The sequence below is a fragment of the Carlito syrichta genome, unplaced genomic scaffold, assembly GCF_000164805.1.
Source record: "Carlito syrichta isolate Samal-C Ts95f unplaced genomic scaffold, Tarsius_syrichta-2.0.1 Scaffold306628, whole genome shotgun sequence".
NCBI classification, from domain to species: Eukaryota; Metazoa; Chordata; class Mammalia; order Primates; family Tarsiidae; genus Carlito; species Carlito syrichta.
Window position 1 is genome coordinate 270,744 of NW_007250724.1, and position 25,405 is coordinate 296,148.

Sequence of the window (25,405 nt, forward strand, 5' to 3'; positions counted from 1 at the left end):
TGTCCCTCTGCATACACCAAGTAAGACCCTGCCCAGCCTGGCCTCTGCTGAGACCCAGGGTACAGATGTGGAGTGTAGCACTGTGGGCAGTAAACCAGGGCAGAGTTATTGACATGTTTTCTGCCATGGTGGCCTGTGGATGCCAGGCATAGGGCAGACACCCCGGGGGCACCAGGCTTCCGAAGCTCTGCCAGGTGAGCAGGGGTCTGACTTGGGCCCGGTGGTGGTATGTGAGATGAGGGTGCTGAGACTGCCAGCCTGGGGCTGGCAAGGGTTAAGGGGTTACTCCTTTTCCTCTCCCCTGGTTCTGTGAACTTTTGGTTCTTATAATGACCCATCCTAGTGGCAGAGCTGCTGGTGTGAGCCTGTGTTTCTAGGTACTTGGCCTGAGTAGCAGCAGGAAGCAGGGAGTACCAAGGCTCTTCACCCATGGGTGAGAGCCGGCATAGGTGTTGGTGGGTCCTTGCTCTGGGATGCACCATAACCCTTCTTCCCCACCCTATGTGGGCCAGGGAAGGGCCTCAAATCCTGCCAAAGGGGAACCCTGACTCTGGATTTAGCTACTGGGAGACATGCTCCTATAAGCCTCAGACCTATTGCAGGAATCACCCATTTAGGATTCAGAGATGCCTAAGCCCCACCCCTACACAGGCAACTGGGGCTGGGGACTTAGACTTGACTTCTGGTGTCCTAGGGGCTTCACTATTGATATCCATGTCATACCTGTAATGACCTGTTTGGAACTGTGGACTCCAGGAAGGCTGCATGTCAGTCCCTGTCTGTCTGTCTGTCTTAGTCATGACTATGTCTTCAACTCCCAGCCCTGGGCATGAAACAGAGTGAATGGTACTGAGGGTGGTGGACTGATGGCTGAGAATTTGATCTCAGCCCATTTCTGGAAGGAGCAGGGCCCTGACCCAAGGGCCACCACACACAGTTCCTATCAGAGGAACAGTCCAGAACTCTGGGGGAAGGGGGAGGCCTCTGGCTGAGGGTCTTTGCTGGCCTTAGGCAAGGTGACTTGGTCTGGAGGTGTGAGCAGAGAGAACTGCTCAGTACCTCTGTCCCCACCAAGCAAGGCTTCTCTCAGACAGTCTCCCTGGCCCCAGAAGTCTTGGAGTCTGTACCTTACCCAGCACAGCCCCTACTTGGTGAAGGGTGTGGGAAAGATGGTGTCAGATCTGAGAGCTAGGAGGCAGGGGAAGGGCAGCATCTGTGTCCAGATGCCATTCCAGTTCTATAGGGGCTCTTGACTGCTGGAGTCCATTCCAGCCCACTAGGGGCTATTTGCTCCCTGAGGTTGAGACTCCAGCTTCTCCTTGTGCTTGGGACCAGACCCTCCCATCCTCCAAGGTCCTCCCCGCTTTCTGGCTGGGTAAAAATTTATCTGTGGGTTAAGGAAAGTACTCTTCTTTCTGGGTTGTTATTTGTACTTTGACTTTGTAGATTTCATCTTAAGGATGGGGAAGTTTATCATTTGGGGGCAATAAATTGGTCAGTCTTTTCTTCTTACGCCTTTGGTATCATACTTTGAAAGATTTTCTCCTTCCTAAGAGGCAGTTACAGAAATAGTCATGAAAATATTCTTTGAGTACTTCAGTGTCTTTGTAATTTTTAATCAACCTCCTCTCCTGTTTCCTTGCAGAAAACAGAGTGGCTCTGTCTGAACTGCCAAACTAAGCGGCTGTTGGAGGGCAGCCTGGGAGAGCCGACCCCCATGCCGCAGCCCACCTTACAGCAGCCCCCTGCAGGGGCCCCTCACCGTGCAGCTGGAACAGCCCCTCCGAAGCAGAAAGGGCCACAGGGGCTGGGCCAGCCATCAGGCCCCCTGCCTGCCAAGGCCAGCCCTCTACCCACCAAGGCCAGTCCTCTGCCCACCAAGGCCAGTCCTCTGCCCACCAAGGCCAGCCCTCTGCCCACCAAGGCCAGTCCCCAGGCCAAGCCCCTCAGGGCTTCTGAACTCAGCAAGACCCCAAGTAGTGCCCAGGAAAAGAAGACAGGAGGCCCCACTAAATCTGAGCCTGTGCTGAAGCCAACTCCAGAAACTACCCCACCCCCTGGGACTACTAAAGTAAAGAGCGGGGTGAGAAGGGCTGAGCCTGCCACCCCTGTTGTCAAAGCTGTTCCAGAAGCCCCCGCCAAGGGTGGGGAAGCAGAGGTCAGTCCTATTCACTTCAAGGGACCTTAGCTTTCAGACAGGACAGTCTATAGAAAGGGTTGCCTCCCTGGTGGGGGGAGGGGGAGCTGAGGATGTAGGCATGGGACAAGCATCTTGGGGCCATAGAGGAGGGGAAGGACATTCCAGTAGAAGGAAAGCCTAGATGAGGTTCTGGCAGGCTTGAAGGCTATGAGTTTGAGACTGATCCTATGTCTGGCACCTTATTTGATGCTTTGCTGGGTTTTGATACCCTTTAGTAAAGTTTCTCTTTGGGCTGCCTGGGGCTTGCCTTGGAACCTCTAAGTTATTATTAAAGACCAGAAAGGTGGGGTGGGTGGTGGGCCCTAAACCCTGGGAAGTGGAGGGACCCCTCCCTAGGGCTCTGGGATTGACAGGGAGGGCTAGGTTCCCACCACAAGCTGCCACGGGGTGTCATTGTCTGCTTCTCACCCTGCTGTAGGAACTGGTGGGCAAGCCTTACTCTCAGGACCTGTCTCGGAGCCCACAGAGCCTCAGCGACACAGGCTATTCTTCTGATGGCATCTCCAGCTCCCAGAGTGAGATTACAGGAGTTGTGCAGCAGGAGATGGAGCAACTAGACAGTGCGGGGGTGACAGGGCCATGCCCACCCAGCCACTCAGAGATCCACAAGGTGGGGAGCAGCATGCGGCCTTTGCTGGAGACCCAGGGCCTGGCTCCCGGCAGTGAGCGGAGCAAGCCACACTGCAGCAGCACTGCTGAGGAGCAGAAGCAGCGGCCCCACTCCTTGTCCATCACACCTGAGGCTTTCGACTCTGATGAGGAACTGGAGGATATCCTGGAAGATGAGGAAGATTCTCTTGAGTGGAGGCACCGGAGGGAACAGCAGGATACTGCTGAGTCCTCAGATGACTTTGGCAGCCAACTGAGGCATGACTATGTGGAAGACAGCAGTGAGGGTGGCCTGTCTCCACTTCCACCCCAGCCCCCAGCCCGGGGAGCAGAACTGACTGATGAGGAGTTCATGCGACGGCAAATCCTGGAGATGAGTGCTGAGGAAGACAACCTGGAGGAGGAAGACACTGCCACCTCTGGGCACAGCCTGACCAAACATGGCACCCAGAAGGGTGGCCCCAGGCCCAGGCCTGAGTCCAGCCAAGAACTAGCAGCACTGCCCAAGAGGCGCCTGCCTCACAATGCCACCACGGGCTATGAGGAGCTGCTTTCTGAGGGAGGCCCAGAAGAGGCCACTGATGGTAGTGGGGCCCTTCAGGGCGGGCTTCGCCGCTTCAAGACCATTGAGCTCAACAGCACGGGAAGCTATGGTCATGAGCTAGACCTGGGCCAAGACCCTGACCCCAGCCTGGACCGGGAGCCTGAGCTGGAGATGGAGAGCCTGACAGGCTCCCCTGAGGACCGTTCCCGCGGTGAGCACTCCTCTACACTGCCTGCCTCCACCCCCAGTTACACGTCGGGGACCTCTCCCACCTCCCTGTCCTCCCTAGAGGAGGACAGTGACAGCAGCCCCAGCCGCCGGCAGCGGCTAGAAGAAGCAAAGCAGCAGCGCAAGGCCCGGCACCGCTCCCATGGGCCCCTGCTGCCCACCATTGAGGACTCCTCCGAGGAGGAGGAGCTGCGGGAGGAAGAGGAGCTGCTACGTGAACAGGAGAAGATGCGGGAGGTGGAGCAGCAGCGCATCCGCAGCACGGCCCGCAAAACCCGGAGGGACAAGGAAGAACTACGGGCCCAGAGGCGGCGCGAGCGCTCCAAGACACCACCCAGTAACCTGTCACCCATCGAGGACGCCTCCCCTACGGAGGAGCTGAGACAGGCAGCCGAGATGGAGGAGCTACACCGCTCCTCCTGCTCTGAGTACTCACCCTCACCCTCCCTTGACTCTGAGGCTGAGGGCCTGGATGGTGGCCCCAGCCGGCTCTACAAGTCAGGCAGTGAGTATAACCTGCCCACCTTCATGTCCCTCTACTCACCAACTGAGACACCCTCGGGAAGCTCCACTACTCCCAGTTCTGGACGACCCCTCAAGAGTGCTGAGGAGGCCTACGAGGAGATGATGAGAAAAGCTGAGCTGCTCCAGCGGCAACAGAGCCAGGTGGCAGTTTCCCGGGGACCCCATAGCGGCCCCACTCAGCCCACGGGCCACCGGGGCCAGGGCTCCTTTGAATATCAAGACACTGCAGACCCTGACTATAGCCGAGCTTCCCAGCCTGCCTCAGAGGGCACACCCACCAGCCTGGGAGCAGCTGTATATGAGGAAATTCTTCAGACATCACAGAGCATAGTACGCATGCGGCAAGCTTCCTCACGGGATCTGGCCTTTGCTGAGGACAAGAAGAAGGAGAAGCAGTTTCTGAATGCTGAGAGTGCTTACATGGACCCAATGAAGCAAAATGGTGGCCCCCTTACCCCTGGTACCAGTCCCACTCAGCTTGCTGCCCCTGTGTCCTTCTCCACCTCCACCTCCTCAGACAGCAGCGGAGGCCGAGTTATTCCCGATGTCCGTGTCACTCAGCATTTTGCAAAGGAGCCTCAGGACCCCCTCAAACTACACAGTTCTCCTGCCTCCCCCAGTTCAGCCTCCAAGGAAGTGGGCATGTCCTTCCCCCAGGTCCCTGGGACCCCAGCCACCACAGCTGTGGCTCCTTGTCCAGCTCGTCTGCCACGAGGTTATATGACTCCGACCTCCACAGGCTCCGAGCGCAGTTCTTCACCATCGTCCACCAGTCGCAGCTATGGACAGAGCCCTACCACTGCACACTATGGGTCCCAAACTGAGGAACTACCCCAGGCCCCCAGTGGCCCTGCTGCAGCTGGACGGGTTGCCAGAGAGAAGCCCCTGGGTGGGGGTGATGGTGAGGGTAGCACTCCCCAGCCTTCCCGGGCGTATTCCTATTTTGCAGGCTCCAGCCCACCTCTCTCCCCATCTTCCCCCTCAGAGAGTCCTACTTTCTCCCCTGGCAAGCTGGGCCCAAGGGCCACAGCAGAGTTCTCTACACAGACGCCAAGCCCAACCCCTGCCTCAGACATGCCACGGAGCCCTAGTGCCCCGACCCCATCACCCATGGTAGCCCAAGGCACACAAACACCACACCGACCCAGCACGCCTCGCCTGGTATGGCAGGAGTCCTCTCTGGAGGCTCCCTTTATGGTCATCACGCTGGCGTCAGATGCTTCCAGCCAGACCAGGATGGTACATGCCAGTGCCTCCACCTCCCCACTGTGCTCACCTACTGACACCCAGCCCACTACTCACAGCTACAGCCAGACAACACCTCCAAGTGTATCTCAACTGCCTCCAGAGCCACCTGGGCCACCTGGCTTCCCTCGGGCACCCAGTGCTGGTGCAGACGGGCCCCTGGCACTATATGGCTGGGGCGCCCTCCCTGCTGAGAACATCTCCCTATGCCGGATCTCCTCTGTCCCTGGGACATCTAGGGTTGAGCCAGGCCCTAGACCCCCTGGCAGTGCAGTAGTAGACCTTCGGACAGCCGTCAAGCCCACACCCATCATCCTCACTGACCAGGGTATGGACCTCACCTCTCTTGCTGTGGAAGCAAGGAAGTATGGCCTTGCCCTGGATCCAATCCCAGGACGGCAGTCGACTGCTGTGCAGCCCTTGGTTATTAACCTCAATGCCCAGGAGCAGACCCATGCCTTCCTTGGCACAGCTACCACCGTGAGCATCACCATGGCCTCTTCTGTGCTCATGGCCCAGCAAAAGCAGCCTGTGGTCTATGGAGACCCCTTCCAGAGCCGCCTTGACTTTGGCCAGGGTGGGGGTAGCCCTGTGTGCCTGGCCCAGGTCAAGCAGGTAGAGCAGGCTGTCCAGACAGCCCCATATAGAGGTGGGCCCCGGGGAAGACCCAGGGAGCCCAAGTTTGCCAGGTATAACCTGCCCAACCAGGTAGCACCTCTGGCCAGAAGGGATGTTTTGATCACTCAGATGGGCACTGCCCAGAATGTTGGCTTCAAGCCAGGTCCAGTGCCAGATCCTGGTGCCGAGCCCCACCGGGCCACTCCTGCAGAGCTGCGGTCACATGCTCTACCAGGTGCCAGGAAGCCACACACAGTAGTGGTACAGATGGGAGAAGGAACGGCAGGCACTGTGACCACACTGATCCCAGAGGAGCCAGCAGGTGCCCTGGACCTCACTGGGATGAGGCCTGAGAGCCAGTTGGCATGCTGTGACATGGTCTACAAGTTCCCTTTTGGCAGTAGTTGCACTGGAACCTTCCATCCTGCCCCGAGCGCACCTGAGAAAAGCATGGCAGATGCTGCCCCACCTGGGAAAAGCAGCAGCCCCTTCTATGGTCCCCGGGACTCTGAGCCTCCCGAGCCTCCCACCTTCCGGGCACAAGGGGTGGTGGGGCCTGGGCCCCATGAGGAACAGAGGCCTTACCCACAGAGCCTCCCTGGCAGGCTGTACTCCTCCATGTCCGATACCAATCTGGCTGAGGCTGGCCTCAACTACCATGCCCACAGGATCGGGCAGCTCTTGCAGGGCCCTGGACGAGACTCAGCTGTGGACCTCAGTTCACTAAAGCACTCCTACAGCCTAGGCTTTGCAGATGGGCGCTACTTAGGGCAGGGCTTGCAGTATGGCTCATTCACAGACCTGCGCCATCCTACAGACCTTTTGACTCACCCACTTCCCATGCGACGCTATAGTTCAGTGTCGAACATCTACTCAGACCATAGGTACAGCTCACGGGGAGATGCAGTAGGCTTCCAGGAGACTAGCCTGGCCCAGTACAGTGCCACCACAGCCCGTGAAATCAGTCGCATGTGTGCTGCCCTCAACTCCATGGACCAGTATGGCGGGCGGCATGGCAGTGGTGGTGGTGGCCCTGACCTTGTACAGTACCAGTCCCAGCATGGGCCTGGGCTCAGTGCTCCACAGGGCCTGCTTCCCCTCAGACCTGGACACCTTGGTAACCCCACCTTTCCAGAGGGTCACCCAAGTCCTGGGAACTTGGCTCAGTATGGGCCTGCAGCAGGCCAGGGACCAGCAGTCAGACAGCTGTTGCCATCCACAGCCACTGTACGTGCAGCTGATGGGATGATCTACTCGACTATCAACACCCCAATTGCTGCAACACTGCCCATCACCACCCAGCCTGCCTCAGTACTGCGGCCCATGGTGCGTGGTGGCATGTACAGGCCTTACGCATCTGGTGGAGTCACAGCTGTGCCGCTCACCAGCCTGACACGCATGCCTGTGATTGCTCCCCGCGTGCCTCTTGGGCCCACAGGGATGTACCGATATCCTGCACCAAGTAGATTCCCCATTGCTTCCAGTGTTCCACCTGCTGAGGGGCCTGTCTACTTGGGGAAACCTGCTGCTGCCAAGGCCCCAGGGGCTGGGGGCCCACCAAGGCCAGAGCTGCCAGCAGGGCCTGCACAGGAAGAGCCTCTTTCCACAACCACCCCTGCTGCCATCAAGGAGGTTGCAGGAGCCCCAGCTCCTGCCCCACCAGCTGGTCAGAAGCCTCTAGGAGATGCTGCTCCTGGGGGTGGCAGTGGGGTCCTCAGCCGGCCAGGGCTCGAGAAGGAGGAAGCATCACAGGAGGAGAGGCAGCGGAAGCAGCAGGAGCAGTTACTCCAGCTGGAGCGGGAGCGGGTGGAGTTGGAGAAGCTGCGACAACTGCGGCTGCAAGAAGAACTAGAGCGGGAGCGTGTGGAGCTGCAGAGGCACCGCGAGGAAGAGCAGCTGCTGGTGCAGCGGGAGTTGCAGGAGCTGCAGACCATCAAGCACCATGTGCTGCAGCAGCAGCAAGAGGAACGCCAGGCTCAGTTTGCATTGCAGCGGGAGCAGCTAGCACAGCAGCGTCTGCAACTGGAGCAGATCCAGCAGCTGCAGCAGCAGCTCCAGCAGCAGCTAGAGGAGCAGAAGCAGAGGCAGAAGGCGCCCTTCCCTGCTGCCTGTGAGGCACCCGGCCGAGGCCCCCCCCCAGCGGCTACTGAACTGGCCCAGAACGGCCAATACTGGCCCCCCTTGACCCACGCAGCCTTCATTGCAGTGGCAGGGCCTGAGGGACCTGGGCAACCTCGTGAGCCTGTGCTGCACCGGGGTCTCCCCAGCTCTGCCTCAGACATGTCACTGCAAACTGAGGAGCACTGGGAAGCAGGCCGCAGTGTCATCAAGAAGCGGCATTCCATGCCACGCCTGCGGGATGCTTGCGAGCCAGAGGCAGGGCCTGAGCCCTGCGTGGTCAAGAGGATTGCAGACAGCAGTGTGCAGACAGATGATGAGGATGGGGAGGGCCGCTACCTTCTGCCCCGACGGCGCCGGCCACGGCGGAGTGCTGACTGCAGTGTGCAGACAGATGATGAGGACAGCGCCGAGTGGGAGCAGCCGGTGCGCCGCCGCAGGTCCCGTCTTTCCCGCCACTCAGACTCAGGCTCTGACAGCAAGCATGATACGACGGTTTCATCCACTGCCACTGCTGCTGTGAGGGCCATGAGCAGTGTGGGCATCCAGACCATCAGTGACTGCTCTGTGCAGACGGAGCCTGATCAGCTGCCCAGGGTCTCTCCAGCCATTCACATCACAGCTGCCACTGACCCCAAGGTGGAGATCGTCAGGTATATATCAGCACCAGAGAAGACTGGGCGTGGGGAGAGCCTGGCTTGCCAGACAGAGCCAGAAGGGCAGGCCCAGGGTGTGGCTGGGCCACAACTTGTAGGGCCAACTGCCATCGGCCCCTACCTGCCTGGCATCCAGATCATCACCCCAGGGCCTCTGGGAAGATTTGAAAAAAAGAAGCCAGATCCCCTGGAGATTGGGTACCAGGCCCACCTGCCCCCGGAGTCTCTCTCACAGCTTGTAAGCCGCCAGCCTCCCAAGTCCCCCCAGGTCCTCTACTCACCAGTCTCACCCCTGTCCCCACACCGGCTCCTGGATACTTCCTTTGCTTCCAGTGAGAGGCTGAACAAGGCTCACGTGAGTCCCCAGAAGCACTTCACAGCTGACAGCGCTCTCCGCCAGCAGACGCTGCCTCGCCCCATGAAGACCCTGCAGCGGTCCTTGTCTGACCCTAAGCCCCTCAGCCCTACCGCCGAGGAGTCTGCCAAAGAGAGATTCTCCCTCTACCAGCACCAGGGGGGGCTGGGTAGCCAGGTATGGGCACAGGGGCTGTTCCAGGGTGGGACTGGGGTCTCTGCCTAGTCTAAGGGACCCCCACAGGGAGGGGCTGTTCCTGGGGTGGGAATAGAATCACCTCTGGCTCCAGAGGGCCCAGGGAAAGGAGTGAAAGAACATTTCTTCCTTGTTGTACATCTGATAGAGTCCATAGCTCAGCAAGGACAGCCTGGCAGATACAGACACACACATGGGCCCCCACAACCATCCAGACAGACACTCCACTAGATGCTTCAGTCTCTCCCTAGCACTGTCCCTTCACCATGCATACCTAGTCCAACCCCTGCCACTTCCCCCTTCAGGCCTCTTAAGCTCTCACTTCCAGCTAGGGCCTTTCCCACTCCAAACCTCATCTGTGAATGTTTCCTGAGAAGATCAGGAACATGGATCTGGCTGGACCGCTCTCCACTTCCCAGCCCTGGCCTGGTTTCAGTTGCCACACAGGAAGCTCACACCCTGTGGCGTAGTACTTGAGGCCCATACCAGTGGGCTACAGTGTGCTGTCTGCCTCAGGGGGTTCGCTGCCCCTACCTAGCCCTGAGTAAATCTGTTTACATACCTGTCTGTTTCCTTAGATAGGGAATACAGGAGCATAAACTTAGCCTTGGTTGTGGCTTTAGTTGCCACTGATATACAGGGACTGTAAGAGGCAGTCTGACTGTGGGCTGCAGTGGAGGTGAGGATATGGAGTTGTGAGGGCCTTGTGCCAAAAACTGAGTGCTAGGCCAAGGAGAGTGGGCTTTTCCTGAAGGCCTTGGGAACCTCTGGAGGTTTAAGGCAAGTGAGACGGGTCAAGATGGTTATTTTGGAAAACTTCCTGGGCAGAATATGGGCTGATGGACTGGAGGAAAAGACCAGAGAGAGGAGGTAGGAGCCAGAGACTTGTGAGGTATATTTGCCCATTTCCTGTGTGTGATGCAGACAAGAGAAAAGTGGGGCCTAGGGTTGGGGTTGTAGAGATAGTGAGTCTTGGTGTGTGCAGGCCAGATAGGGGTAGGGTTGGGCTCAGTCTGGGCTGGCAGGGAAAGCAAGTCAGAGAAGCAGGGTTGTTCTGGCTCCACACAGAAGTCCTATCGACTGGCCATGTGGGGTCAAGCCATGATGGGAACTTACAGCGTGTGGCCAAATTAAGAAAAAAACAGGCAACAGAGTAAGGGGTTCAAAAAGCTAAATGTATTCCATTAAAGGGCTACCTTTCATCCTGAGATTTTGGGGCACCATTTTCGTTATGACATAGTAGAAATAGGTGGGAGGCTTTTATGTAGTTTCTTGGCAAGGTAAAAAGTAAGAATCCTGCTGGGTATAGTGGCACAAACCTGTAATCTCAGCACTTTGGAGGCCATGGTAAGGAGACTGTTCGAGACCAGCCTGGGCAACTTGGCGAGACCTCGTCTCTACAATAAATAAAAAAATAAGCTGGGTGTGCCTGCAGTTCCAGCTACTTGGAAGGCTGAGGTGGAAGGATGGCCTGGGCCCAGCAGGTCAAGGCTGTGGTGGCGGTGAGCATGCCACTGCACTCCAGCCTGGGTGACAGTGAGACTCCAACTCAAAAAAAAAAAAAAAAGTAAGAATCCTGATGTCAGTTCCCAGTATATTTTGGGAATTCGGGTGGTCCATGAAATCCATCGTATGGGGTGTTCTGAGAAGGCTAGGAGCTAAAGGTAAAGGGAGGATGCAGAGTAAACTGCCGGACAATGTGGACCTTCAGGCAATCCAGAGCATCAGGGCAGGTGAGGGGGATCCCATGGTGGACACTGTTAGGGAACCTTGATCCATGCTGCTGGAAAAAGGGCTAGAGAGGACCTAAAGGTGCCACTGGTGGCCCAAAGAGCAACAGGTTGACAGAGGGATGTAGAGGGAGCTGGGGGCTGGGCCAAGAGTGCAATCCAGAGGGTTTGGCAGAGGGTGGGGCAGGGCACTAGAGAAGAAAGGTAGCAGACAGATGAGTAGCATGTCACTTTAGAAAGGAGTAGGGCAGAAAGCAAAATAAGACTCAGAGCCTACAACAACTGATATAGTCAGCATGTGTCCCTTCCTATGACCCTCTAGAAGTCTGGTGGGCCCAGGAACCACTCCACTCCACTCCTGTCTATGTCCTCCACTACCCTCAACCCTCATCACCTGCTAGCCAGATCTATACTCTCCTCACCAGACCTAAACCCAGAGTCAGACCTGTATTCTCCTCACTTCAGTGGGAGCCAGAAGGTTGCAAGCCCATTGGAGATGTGCAGGGGTTTTCAAAGTCATGGGTGCTAGGCCAGTCCTGGAAACTAGTACAGAAGGGAATTTGCCTCTTCCCTACCCTCCTGCTAACCAGAGCTCTGGGAAAGGGGAAGGGCTGTAAAATCATCATGGACCTTCCCTCCATATCAAAGAAACCAAGGCCTGTGGGTGGACAGGGTAGGCCTAGAGGTGGCCTGGTATATCAGGGTCACAATAGTATGGAGCCCAGCTCCTGCCTCAGCCCAGGCCTGGGTTTTCTTTCACCCCATACCCTGCCAAGTCACTCACACCTTGGGTCTCAGTGCTGCCCACCCTTCCCTCTGTCTCAGGTGTCGGCGCTGCCACCAAACAACCTGGTCCGCAAGGTGAAGCGGACACTGCCCAGCCCCCCTCCAGAGGAGGCTCACCTTCCCCTGACTGGCCAGGCCCCCTCACAACTGTATGCAGCCAGCCTGCTGCAGCGAGGGCTGGCGGGGCCCACCGCTGTCCCTGCTACCAAGGCCAGCCTGCTCCGGGAGCTGGACCGGGACCTGCGGCTGGTGGAGCATGAGTCCACCAAGCTGCGCAAGAAGCAGGCAGAGCTGGACGAGGAGGAGAAGGAGATTGATGCCAAGCTCAAATACCTGGAGCTGGGCATCACACAGCGCAAAGAATCTTTGGCCAAAGACCGGAGTGGGCGTGACTATCCACCCTTGCGTGGGCTTGGTGAGCATCGTGACTACCTGTCAGACAGCGAACTCAACCAGTTGCGGCTCCAGGGCTGTACCACTCCCACTGGCCAGTATGTGGACTTCCCTGCCGCTGCTGCTGCTCCTGCCACCCCCTCTGGCCCCACTGCTTTCCAGCAGCCCCGGTTCCCACCTCCAGCCTCACAGTACACGGCAGGCAGTGCTGGGCCAACTCAGAACGGATTCCCAGCCCACCAGGCACCCACCTACCCTGGCCCCAGCATGTACCCAGCACCTGCCTTTCCTCCTGGCACCAGTTATCCAGCTGAGCCTGGCCTCCCGAACCAGCAGGCTTTCCGTCCCACAGGCCACTATGCAGCCCAAACACCCATGCCAACCACACAAAGCACCCTTTTTCCAGCCACAGCTGATAGCCGTGCCCCACACCAGAAGCCACGCCAGACATCACTAGTTGACTTGGAGCAGAAGGTGCCCACCAACTATGAGGTGATTGCCAGCCCCATTGTGGCCATGTCTTCAGCCCCCTCTGAAACCAGCTACAGTGGCCCAGCAGTGAGCAGCAGCTATGAGCAGGGCAAGCCCCCTGAGTTGCCCCGGGCCAGTGACCGCAGCAGTGTGAGCCAGAGCCCAGCCCCAACCTACCCCTCTGACTCACATTACACCAGTCTAGAGCAGAACGTTCCTCGGAACTATGTGATGATTGATGACATCAGTGAGCTGACCAAGGACAGCACCTCTGCTGTTCCTGAGAACCAGCGGCTGGAGCCCTTGGGGCCAGGCAGCAGTGGGCGTCCAGGGAAAGAACCTGGAGAACCTGGTGCCCTTGAGGGACCCACACTGCCCTGCTGCTATGCCAGAGGGGAAGAGGAATCCGAGGAGGACTCTTATGACCCACGTGGGAAGGTTGGCCATCACCGGAGCATGGAGAGCAACGGTCGGCCAACCAGTGCTCACTACTACAGTGACAGTGACTACAGACATGGGGCTCGAGCAGAGAAATATGGTCCAGGGTCTGTAGGGCCCAAGCATCCCTCCAAGAGCCTGGCCCCAGCTGCCATCTCCTCAAAGCGCAGCAAGCACCGGAAGCAGGGCATGGAGCAAAAGATCTCCAAGTTCTCGCCTATTGAAGAAGCCAAGGACGTGGAGTCAGACCTGGCCTCCTATCCCTCACCTGCAGTCAGCAGCAGTCTGGCCTCTCGGGGCAGGAAGTTCCAGGATGAAATCACCTATGGGCTCAAGAAGAACGTGTATGAGCAGCAGAGGTACTACGGGGTGTCCAGCCGGGACGCAGTAGAGGAGGATGACCGTATGTACGGTGGGAGCAGCAGGTCCCGGACAGCATCTGCATACGGTGGGGAGAAGCTGTCTAGCCATGAATACAGTGGCCGAGGCAAGGGGTATGAACGGGAACGGGAGGCTGTGGAGCGCCTTCAAAAAGTGGGTCCCAAGCCCTCATCTCTGAGCATGGCCCACAGCCGGGGACGGCCCCCCATGCGGAGCCAGGCCTCTGAAGAGGAGAGCCCCGTCAGCCCCTTGGGGCGGCCCCGCCCTGCTGGGGGGCCCCTCCCTCCTGGTGGGGATACCTGCCCACAGTTCTGCTCCAGTCACTCCATGCCTGATGTCCAGGAGCATGTCAAGGATGGACCTCGGGCCCACGCATATAAGCGTGAGGAGGGCTACATCCTGGATGATTCCCACTGCGTGGTTTCCGACAGCGAAGGTAATGGCAGCCAGGGGTGATTTCTGCGGATACTCAGCACCTGGGGGGCCTGCCTGCCCATGGGGCCCTGGGCCCTGAGATGGCCTGGCAGGGTCTGGCCTGACGCCTCATCCAATGGGCCCTGCTGCAGGCTGCCCTTGCCTGCGCCACCTGTACCCTGGTCCCTGGTTGTGGGAGGGGGGGCTGGGGGCCTAGTGATCTGCTTGTGGCTGTGGCATCCACTCTCTGGTTTCTTTGCATGGCTTCAGCTAGGCCTCCCCCTGCAGCCAGCTCGGGGGTTGATAGTGTTCTGTTTTTGGTCTCTGAAGCATATCACCTGGGCCAGGAGGAGACAGACTGGTTTGATAAGCCCCGGGATGCCCGCTCTGACCGGTTCAGGCACCATGGGGGCCATGCAGTTTCCTCCTCCTCCCAGAAGCGAGGCCCTGCCAGGCACAGCTACCATGACTACGATGAACCCCCTGAGGAGGGCCTGTGGCCTCATGATGAAGGTGGCCCAGGTCGCCATGTCTCAGCCAAGGAACACCGGCACCATGGTGATCACGGGCGGCACTCAGGTCGCCACACTGGTGAGGAGCCAGGACGGCGTGCTGCCAAACCACATGCTCGGGACATGGGTCGCCACGAGACCCGGCCCCACCCTCAGCCCAGCTCTGCCCCAGCCATGCCGAAGAAGGGTCAGCCTGGTTACCCCAGTTCTGCTGAATACTCACAGCCATCCCGTGTTCCATCAGCATACCATCATGCTTCTGACAGCAAGAAGGGCTCCCGGCAGGCTCACTCTGGGCCCGCTGCACAGCAGCCAAAGCCAGAACCCCAGGCACAGCAACAGTTGCAAGGTCGGCAGGCAGCTCCAGGGCCACAGCAGTCACAGCCACCACCATCCAGGCAGATACCCTCAGGGGCAGCATCACGCCAGCCACAGACACAGCAACAACAGCAGCAACAGCAGCAGCAGCAACAGCAGCAGCAGCAAGGTCTTGGGCTGCAGCACCCCCAGCAGGCCCAATCACAGGCTCGGCTGCAGCAGCAGAGCCAGCCAACTCTCCGGGGCCCAGCCTCTGCTGCCAGCCAGCCAGCAGGGAAGCCTCAGACAGGCCCTACAACAGCTGCAGGCCCCCAGCCAGCAGGACCGGTAAGTAGAACTCCCATGTATAGGTTGTAACCAGGGTGGATGCTATGACTGAAGCTTGGACAGCCCCTTGGTTCCAGACTGGGCATGGGCAAAGTCAATGGGTAGAATCTCAGCTATAGGTTCTGTGTTGCAGCCACGGGCAGAACAGACAAACGGCTCTAAAGGGACAGCCAAAGCACCCCAACAGGGGAGGGCTCCTTTGGCCCAGCCAACACCAGGACCTGGACCTGCAGGTGAGCCTACCCTTTGGCACTTCAGCTATGGCCCTGAGCACCCAGGCTGTTCCCTCCCTATGTCCACCTGTGCCCTGAGCTCCCCTATACTGCATATGCTCATTAATCCCTGAGAAGGTGCCCAGTGGGCGACAGACCTCCCCAGCAGAAAATGAATCTGGAGTTCGAATGTGCTAGCATAGGGGCCTTAGGGCCCAAGATGCTCTGGGCAAAGAACCTGGAAAGCACTGGTTGAGCACAGGGCCAGGACTGTAGCTTCTTACTCTCCTTTCTTCCCCTTCCCTCCTCTCCTTTGCCTTCTCCTCTTCCTTTGCTTTTTCCTTCCTGTATCCTTCTTCACTTTCCTCAACTTCCTTCTTTTTCTCCTTCCCCTCATCCCTTCTCTTCCTGTTCTTACCTTTCTCTCCTAATTCTTCTAGCCTCCTTATCAACCTCCTACCTCACAGGGTACCTCCTTTCCATTCCCTTGTGGCTACTCTCTCACTCGGACCCAAAGAGCGAGGCCAAGCTTAGCTCATGATGGTGCTCTCTTTCACCCTAGGTATGAAGGCTGGAGCCAGGCCTGGAGGAACCCCAGGGGCTCCTGCCAGCCAGCCAGGTGCCGATGGGGAGAGTGTGTTCTCCAAGATTCTCCCTGGTGGGGCAGCAGAGCAAGCTGGCAAGCTGACAGAAGGTACGCACTACTTGTGGCCAGGTCCATGATGAGTGGCCGCTCTGGGACCTACTCTGGTGTAGGTTGGGTCTGTGAGATGATTCCAGGCTTAGTCACCCAGGCACAGGCCAGTCAGGGGCCCAATTGCTGATGTTGAGTTGTTTTCTGGGCAGTCCCTGACCCTTGGTCTGAACTTGGCTTCACCATGCCAGATGGCTTTTACTAAGAGGGGTCTGGCCCAATTTCCTAATGCCTCTTTTCTCTTTCTACATCACAGCTGTCTCTGCTTTTGGCAAAAAATTTTCCTCATTCTGGTGATCGTGCCCAGTAGGGTGAGTATGAACATCCTGTACTTGCCCCTGGGAAAGGCCCGAAGCACTGGGTAGGTGGGGAGGGGTGGTCTAAGTCCCAAGGGATCCTCTGGGAGGAGTCCAGTCTTCAGTGGGTGGTGTGGTCAGAGGAGCAATGTGCTCTCCTATGAGTATGGGAGGAGAAAGGGAAAGAAGAGGGACACTACACAGAGCACCCAACATGAGGCTCACTCAGTAGAGGTCCCCAGCAAAGGGAAGCTGAGGCCAATGCCCCTTTGTCTTTCTTTTTTTGAGTTGGAGTCTCACTCCATTGCCCAGGCTAGAGTGCAGTGGCACACTCACCGCCACCCCAGCATTGACCTACTGGGCTCTGGCGATTTTTCTACCTCAGCCTTCCAAGTAACTGGAACTACAGGCATGCGCTACCTAATTTTTGATTTATTGTAGATACGAAGTCTCGCCAAGTTGCCCGGACTGGTCTCGAACCCGCAGGCTCAGGCAATCCACTCACCTCGGCCTCCCAAAGTGCTGGGATTACAGGCTGAGCCACTGAGCCCAACCTCCTTGTCTTTCTTAACAGCCACTATCCCCTTGCAGGGCTCTCACTGTTCTGGGCTGGTATTAGGTGGTAGTTAGAGCTCCCTGAGATGCAGCTCCTCCCCAACCCTTCTCTATAAATGCTCCACAGGCTCTTGAAGAAATGAAGATAAATGATATAATTGCTGTGGAAAAATCTCTGGAGTCAGAGGCCTGGGTGCAGCTCTGGACTCTGCGTATAACAGTGAGTGTCAGGAGCAGGGTGGGAAGACCAGGGTCAAGACCTGGGTGAAGAGCCAAGGCCTGGCTGACTAAAGCCATCCAGTTCCCACAGGTGTGAACTAGGAGAGCCTGTGGACTTTCTTCAGCTGTGATGGGCCCAGCAACCCCTGGGAGGTAGGGCACACAAAGCTGGCTGAGATGGTAGCAGATGAATCAGGTGGTACCTTTGGAGAAGGGCCCAGCAAAGCCAACTGTACCCACACAACTTGAGTCTGTATGTTGGGCCCTGAGTTCAAAGTCATCCTAAAAGACAGGATGACTCCCATTGGGGAACATGCCTCTTCCCTGACATCTGGTACTGGTGCCTTTTGCTCCAGCCAGTTAGGAGAGGCTGGAGTTCCCAAACACCCCAGAGTTGCATTAGAAGCTCTGGGCATGAAATCAAGAAACTATTGGCTTCACAGGCTGAGCTTCTGGACTGCAAGATAAGAGCAGAGAGGCAGACAGAAAGGGACACAGAGGAAAGGGAGGTCACTAGACAGGTAGCCTCAGCCCCAGGCTAGGTCAGCCCAGGGAGAAAGTAGAAGGGCCTCAGGATGGGATGGCACCTCCTGGATCCTGCCCTGGCCCTGGTCTGCCCCTGTCTCTATGGGAGGATGAGTGGCATCATCCTGGGTGGTGGGGAGAGTAGACTGGCTGTTGGCACTGCTCTGTATACAGCCAGGACCCCACCACCATCCCATAGCCCTGGGCCCTCCTTTTCCCTTTCCTTTTACATTTCAGGGTTAAGAATCTGGAGGTTTGGGTGCTTCTTATGGTACACAGGCATGCATGTGATATCCATGGCAGAGCCTGGCAGTCAGCAAGCAGGTCCCTTTAAGGGAGCCCTGGGGCCAGCAGACGTCTTGTCAATGTCAGATCTGCTTGTGGCAGGGAAAGAGCTGGGTGTCATACCCCAAGGGCTGCCTTTCTCTGAAAGAACAGTGGGGGACCTGGAAGGCCCAGGCTTCCATCCACATATTCAACAAACGTTTATCAGGGCCCAGGTATGTGTCAGATCCTGTTCCAGGCTCTGGGGATATAACAGGGCACAAAACCAAGTCCCTGCCCTTTGAAGCTGTCAGTCTGTTAGGGAGACAGAGAATAAATAAGTTGCAAAACAAAAATTAAATTAAAAAATTAATTTCTGGCTGGGTATGGTGGCTCACATCTGTAATACCAGCACTTTGGGAGGCAGAGGCAAGAGGATTGCCTGGTCTCAAGCCCAGGAGTTCGAGACCAGCCTGGTCAACTTGGCGAGATTGCATCTCTACAATAAATAAAAAAAATTAGCCAGGCATGGTGGCACGAGCCTGTGGTTCCAGCTGCTTGGAAGGCTGTGGTGGAAGGATCACCTGAGCCCAGCAGGTCGAGGCTGCAGTGGCCGGGAGCATGCCTGGGCAACAGAGTGAGATGCCAACTCAATAAATAAATAAATAAATAATTTCTGAAGGTGATAGGTATTATGAAGCCAGCAAAGCAAAGATCTGGGAACAGTGAGGTCTGCTCTAGAGAAAGTTCTCAGAGCTGAAGGTGTGTGAGGGATGGCTTGAGAGAGGAAGAAGGCTGCTGTGGGATGTGCCCAGGGGAGGGCACCACAGAAGATCTGACACCAGGAGGGGGAGGTGTCAGGGACAGCCTAAAGGCCAGTACAGCTAAGGCCACAGTGGAGGAGAGAGGAGGTTGGGATAAAGACTGAGGGGACAAGAGCCAGCTGGAGTGGGCTTTGTAGGTCACAGTAAATGGCCTGGAATTTATTCTAATTACAGTAGCCACGGTGCAACCTTCAGCGTTCTTCCTGCCTTTACTCTACCACAGCAGGCTTCCTGCAGCTTTCCTATTCAGCTGGATGCTTCCCTGGAGTTGCCCTGGAACAGATTTGAAATCAGAAGTAGTGCTGAGGAGAGGGGAGGGAGGGATAGCCCATGGCCCAGGTTCATAGCAGAACCCACCTTGGGCTTGGGGCCAGGGCATGGTTGTTAATCAAGGAAAAGAAGCACCAACATGACTTTGTTCTGTGCCCTGCTACACAGTATGAGTGGGCCATTGAAACCACTGACTTTGTAGTTAAAGAAATCTCCCTCAAGTTCTGGTATTTTGCTAATGATTGAGTCAAGTGGCCAAATGCTGCTGAGTGTCCAATCTTCTGGTGTTTTTTAAAAATTTATTTAATTAATTAATTTTTAGAGTCAAAGTCTTACTCTGTCACCCAGGCTGAAGTGCAATGGCACACTCATGGCCACTGCAGCCTCGACCCGCTGGGGTCAGGTGATCCTTCCACCTCAGCCTTCCAAGTAGCTGAAACTACATGTGTGTGCCACGATACCCGGCTAATTTTTTAATTTCTTGTGGAGAAGAGGTCTTGCCAAGTTGCTCAGGTTGGTCTCAAACCCCTGGACTCAGGCAATTCTCTCATCTCTGCCTCCCAAAGTGCTAGAATTACAGGCGTGAGCCACCACACCTGGCTGTTTGTTTTTTTTAAGATATGGTCTTGCTCTGTCACCCAGGCTGGAGTACAATAGTGTGATCATAGCTCACTGCATCCTCAAACTCCTGGGTTCAAGTGATCCTCCCGCCCCAGCTTCCTAGCTGGGACTACAAACGCAAGCAACCATGCCCAGCTAATTTTTTCAAAAAATATTTTTTTTGTGTTGCCCAAGCTAGTCTGGAACTTGTAGCCTGACAATCCTCCCGCCTCAGCCTCCCAAAGTGCTGGTATTATAGGCATGAGCCACCATGCCTGGCCACTTCTGGTGATTTTTATGGCAATTTTTTTATGGGCTTGGAGAGGCTTGCCATTTCAAACAAAATCCCATCTCCCTCACTCTTATGCAAGACAAAAGGAACTTTTGTTACATTAAAAGAAATGTCCCTTCCTGGGTGACATGATTCTTCTCCCTTCATGTCCTTCTCTCTGTGACCTCCAACCTGCCCAAGCACCCATCTCCCCAAGCCTCAGTGGTGTGACATCCTGTGGATAAGGAGGAGGTAGGCCATTGACACAAGGCATATGGCTGAGAGGAGTATGAGGGTGGGAAGCAGCTGTCTACAGTTCTTGACAAAATCTTTCTTTCTTTTCTTCTTTCCTTCCTCCCTCCCTCCTTTTCTCTTCCAAGCATCTACAATCTGGCAAACCCTTGGCCCAAAGATTCACACAAGGTGGGACGTGGCAGGCAGGCCTCAGTTGAGGACGGAATGTTTTCTGACAGCAGCAGCCAGGGTGAAGCATCTACTGGACAAGTGGGACCACTGGTCTGGGGGACATTTATCTTTCCAGAAACCCTGCTTTCCTCAGGGCACCACCTTCAAGGCATAACCGTCGCTGGGAGGGAGGAGCCCTCTGCAGAAACCCTGCCACCACGGTGTCTTGCCGTGCTTCCCACAGCCACCTTTCCATGACCTGGCCGACCAGGCTTCCAATGCGTTATACACAGAGTTTGGGCACACACTGCCCTCCCTCCGAGATGCCAGAAGTTTTTCCACAGCCTTGGAGAGGGGCTTTGACTGAGGGCTGGGGGCCCTGGGCTCCGTTTCCTTCACATTCCAGCTGGCCCAGATCCCTTTATGGCCACAAGGCTCTGCTCTCCCTCGCCCTGCCCTCTGGGTGACATTGGAGCAGACCTTCATGTGGCCAGCATGGGGTTGGGAGAACTTTACAAACATTAGGACCTAACACTGTCTCATCGCTGAAATAAGAGGCCATAGCACCGAAAAGCAGCATGGGCGCCGGCTGAGGCTTCTCCCAGCCCGTGGGTGGCAGTGTGCTAGCTCGCCTGCCACCATCTCAAAGCCATCCCCCTAGCCATCGTGAGCATCCCAGCGGCACCGCCATTGTCTCAACCAGCCGGCTCCTCGTCCACACACCTGGAGATTTCTTTTGATTTCAAGAACAGCCTTAATCATTCCAGTTTGATTTACGTGTATACCTCATAAACATTTTTTTTGTTTCTCTTCCTCCCCTTTTCTCTCCTCTTTGCTCACCCCCTTGCCTTTCCCCCCCACCACCACCTTGTGACTGATGGTTTGGTTTCCTCTCTGCTCTGCCCCTGCTCAGCACAGGGAGAATGTTGACTTAGAAGCAATAGGGGGCAGCAGGCCACCAAGAGCACAACCCCAGGGCGAGGTCTAGCGAGGCTCCTCAGCCCGCCTCTGTTTACTGTGCAATTACAGTCCTTCTTAAGCCATCACCAGTGGGTGTGCTCAGAGCAGAGGGGCCAGGGCTTCTGCCAGCCAAGGGAAGGCCCAGAGCCTTGTGTGGGGGAGTGTGATACTGTCTATTCACCTGGATTGGGCAGCATTCCTCCCCAAGGCCCTTTCCTTGAGGGACTCTCTTCATCTTAGGCACAGCCACAAGTCTCATCTCTAACGTTCTATGCAATGAAATATAAACCCTCAAAGACAACTGTTAATATTTAATAAATTCCATGTTATGTATAAGGAGTTAATTGCAAACAGGCAATTGAGAAACTGGATAGATATGCTCATATCACCCCCACCCCCACCCCACCCCAGCTCCCACTGTGTGTGTGAAATTCCCAGTCTGTGGCATGTTTGACCTGTGGCAGGACTCGCTGCTGCCAGGTGAGTCGCCGCCTGTCCCGCAGTGGAGCATGCACAGCTCGCAGCCTCTTTGCACGATTTCATTCATTTTAAATGCTCGACCCTCTTGCTTGGAGTTCTTTTTGCCTCAGAACCTTTCCCTCAGGAGCACTTCAGCTGACTTCTGCACAAGCTTGTGAGGACCTGCCCAAATTGTTGCCTGAATGTGCCAGGCTGTGGGGCAGGCCACACAAGGCCCCACATACCCTGCAGTTTTCTCCATCCAGAATAAGAATCCCCAGAGCAGAAGCTATGGTAGGAACCCACAGAGGATATGTGTGTATGGACATTCTGAAGGTTTGCTGTAGGATTTCTATCTGTATGTCATTTTCCCCTCCCACCCCAGCCTTGAACCAGAGGTTTCTGGCTGCCCCTTCCCATCAGGTACTGCTCAAGGACAGAGCTGGACTGCATCCATGGCCAGAAGGGCAGAGGCCAAGGGCAGAGTCTGGCTGTGCCACAGGGACCCCAGCTCCTGACTGTGCCTGCTCCATGCCTCTTTTCTGTGGCTGGGAGACTCAAAGGACTATGAGCTAGGAGATCTGGGCTGGAGCCAGTAGGTCAAAGGGTTCTTAGGAATGGCTGGGCCTTTGGCATCTGTGGTGATGACAGCTGACAATGTCATCTGAAGCCAGAGTGGGTGAATGTTCACATAAACAATGGCTTCAAGCTGAGTTTCCTGGGAAGTTTCTCAATAACAAAACGTACAGAAGGTCCTGTGTGGCCCCTCTGCATCTGTCCCCAGGTCCCGCCCTCCCTGCCCACCTCCTTCTCTGAAGCCCAAGTAACCCACTGCTCATCAGCTTTTCCACCACTTAGCCAGAAGCATGGTAGGCAGTAGGTACCTGACCCCTTGAGGCCTGACCTTTTTCTAGAGTGCTCTGGTTTGTACCATGCATTTCTCAGGGGTCCACATTTCTCATGCTTTTCTTTTCTTTTTTTTTTTTTTTTTTGAGTCGGAATCTCACTCCGTCGCCCAGACTAAAGTGCAGTGGCCGCTCCTGGCCACCGCAGCCACGACCTGCTGGGCTCCGGTGATCCTTCCGCCTCAACCTTCCAAGTAGCTGGAACTACAGGCGCACGCTACCATGCCCGGCTAATTTTTGATTTTTTGTAAAAATGAAGTCTCGCCAAGTTGCCCAGGCGGGACTCGAATTTATGGGCTCAGGCAATCCACTCACCTCAGCCTCCCAAGGCGCGGGATTACAGGCTGAGCCACCGAGCCCAGCTTCTCATGCTTTTCTATAAGGTCTACACACCACTTCAGAGAGGGATTCTGGACCATCTCTGGTATCTGTGGATGAGATAGGAAGATGCCAACCTCCATGTTGGACCTAAGATGTTGGCCCTTCTGGGATTTGGCCTCATTCATTTCATGGGACACTTGCCTCATCCCAGAGATTAGGCCTAAATTGAATAAAGCCACCTGAGCAAGGGCTGAAGGAAGCCATCATCTAGCATCTCTGGCTACCTAAGACCACGTCTGTGTGGGGATAGGCCTAGTGGCTGGGAACTTGGAGATGAAGGTAATAATCCTTTCCTCTAAAGACCAGTGGATGGAATGAGGAGCAGGAAACAGGCAGGGAGATATCAGCAGGTCGACCTCCAGCAGGCCCAGTCTCATGCTCCAATATATTGATTTTTCAGCAAATTTCCTTTCTGGCCAAGCCCTCTGAGTTTGAAATTCTGACATCTGCCAGTCCTCATCTCCCAATGTACCCACAGAACACAACATTACCCCTCTATGAAGGTGGCTGGAGCAGGCCTCTGGTCCTTGGGCTACCCCTCCTAACCCTTGTATGGATTCAGCTATGACTCCGGGGATAATGCAGCCAGAAGCTGAGGGACCAGCATTTGGTGCCTTGGGTAGCAGAGAGCAATAGGCACATCTCCAAATGGGCAAAGGGTCTCTAGCATGCAGCCCAGGCTTTCTCCATACCCCTCTCTCAACATCACGAGCAAGGGCATTGTTTCCTCTGCCCACTTCAGGGCCCACTGCACTCACTTCATAGTGACAGCCCTTCCCCAATGACCATCCTCTTAGTCCTTGGGTAGAGCATGGGGTCTCAGGGCCTACAATGAAAGGGCAGCCGTGGCAACCACTATGGCCTGTCTTCTGGAGCCTATAGGGAATTTTCCAGGCAGGTTCTTTGCTATTACAGTGTGGTCCTGCCCTATTGGCCCCTCCCCTGTCCCCTTACCCACTTCCATGCTGTAAATACTTGTCATCATGGACTCTGACAGGGTTAGAGGGACAGGCCTAATCAACTGAAACTCTGCAGAGATGCCATCTCTGTCTCCCTGAGTACCAGCAGCCCTGCTGCCATATGCACTGGGGTGGCAATAGAGAGCCATGGGAGTCATGAGATAGTGTGTATGCACGTGAACATGTGTGCACATGCGCGCGCGCGCGCGCGTGTGTGTGTGTGTGTGTGTGTGTTTCTGCCTCAACCAGCCTCTGGGGTCAAATCAGCTCCTTCTCTCCAAGTGCAGTGTCCTGGAGAGTGGTGGCCACCCAATACCTTTTCTTCTAGCTTTCATGGTCTTGTTTTTGCTTTCCCCTTCCTCTTCCCTCTCTCCCTTTCTTTCCTTCTCTCCTTCTTTATTTGAGGGGGGAAGGGTGCTGTACAAAGTCAAACAAACAAGTTTACAGTTGTAAGTGCAATGACCCGAGTCCTCCACATGACCTTGTGAATTGTGTGCCGTCCTCCTGTGCTCTGTGAGAACTCGTGGTACTTCAGTGTCCTTCCCCTGTGTTGTGACAAGGTAATTCTGTGGTATCAGAATAAAAGGACTTGATATAAACAACCTATAGACTGTCTCTGGGATGGTTTCTGAAACGGGAAGGTTTAGACAAAGGAGCAAATCCCCAGATTTGTGATCATCCTGTCCATGGTTAAAGGGAAAACAATGAGTGGGCAAGGTTACAGAAGTGCTGGCATAATCGGGGCTGAGTCCATACCAAGCCATCCAAAGACAATAGGCCCTTCACAAAGGTGCCCAAGGAAAGAGCCCAAGCTTGGACCTAGAGCAAGCAGTTCACTGGCTGTTGAGGGATGGCAGTTCACAGGCAGTTAAGCAATTCACTCACTGGTTATTGAGGGATGGTGCCTCCATGGCCTGTGTGTGTGCTGGCTGCACATACAGCTTTCTAGGGCCTGGTTTCAGGGAGGCAGTGAGCAAATGCTGCCCCCCAGTGCTGCCAACAAGCCCTACATCTGTCTGCCTCCTTCAGCCTCCACTCACTGGCTGCCAGACCCTCGTCCTTCCCCAGAAGGTAATACCTCCTTACCAAAGTAACCCAGAGTTGTCAGAATCTTTTTTTTTGGGGGGGGGGCTGGGGTCTCATTCTATCACCTGGGCTGATCACGATGATTATGGCTCATGGCAGCCTTGACCGCCTAAACTCAGGCAATCCTTCAACCTCAGCATCTGGAGTAGCTGGGACTACGGGCACATGCTACCACGCTCAGCTAATTGTATTATTTTTTGGTAGAGATGAGGTCTTGCTATGTTGTCCAGGCCGGTCTCAAACTTCTGGGCTCAAGCAATCTGCCCACCTTGGCCTCCCAAAGTGCTTGGATTAAAAGTGTGAGCCATGCCAGGCTCGGTGGCTCAGCCTGTAATCCTGCGCCTTTGGGAGGCTGAGGTGAATGGATTGCCTGAGGCTGTGGGTTCAAGACTCGCCTGGGCAGCGAGACCGCATCTCTACAATAAATCAAAAAATCAGCCGGGCATGGTAGCGCATG

The 25,405-nt window shown here is 55.8% G+C and overlaps 1 protein-coding gene across 1 annotated transcript in view; it reads left to right on the plus strand.

Annotated features, from left to right (window-relative positions):
• BSN (bassoon presynaptic cytomatrix protein) overlaps positions 1–21,497 on the plus strand; it is a 118,952-nt gene extending 97,455 nt beyond the window's left edge. The window contains exons 7-14 of the mRNA XM_021715082.1: positions 1,646–2,158; positions 2,619–9,275; positions 11,849–13,928; positions 14,237–15,063; positions 15,197–15,296; positions 15,838–15,969; positions 16,226–16,280; positions 20,174–21,497. Coding sequence (XP_021570757.1) covers positions 1,646–2,158; positions 2,619–9,275; positions 11,849–13,928; positions 14,237–15,063; positions 15,197–15,296; positions 15,838–15,969; positions 16,226–16,266 — 10,350 coding nt within the window. The 3' untranslated portion in view covers positions 16,267–16,280; positions 20,174–21,497. The remainder of the gene's footprint in view (positions 1–1,645; positions 2,159–2,618; positions 9,276–11,848; positions 13,929–14,236; positions 15,064–15,196; positions 15,297–15,837; positions 15,970–16,225; positions 16,281–20,173) is intronic.
• The last annotated feature ends 3,908 nt before the right edge of the window (positions 21,498–25,405 follow it).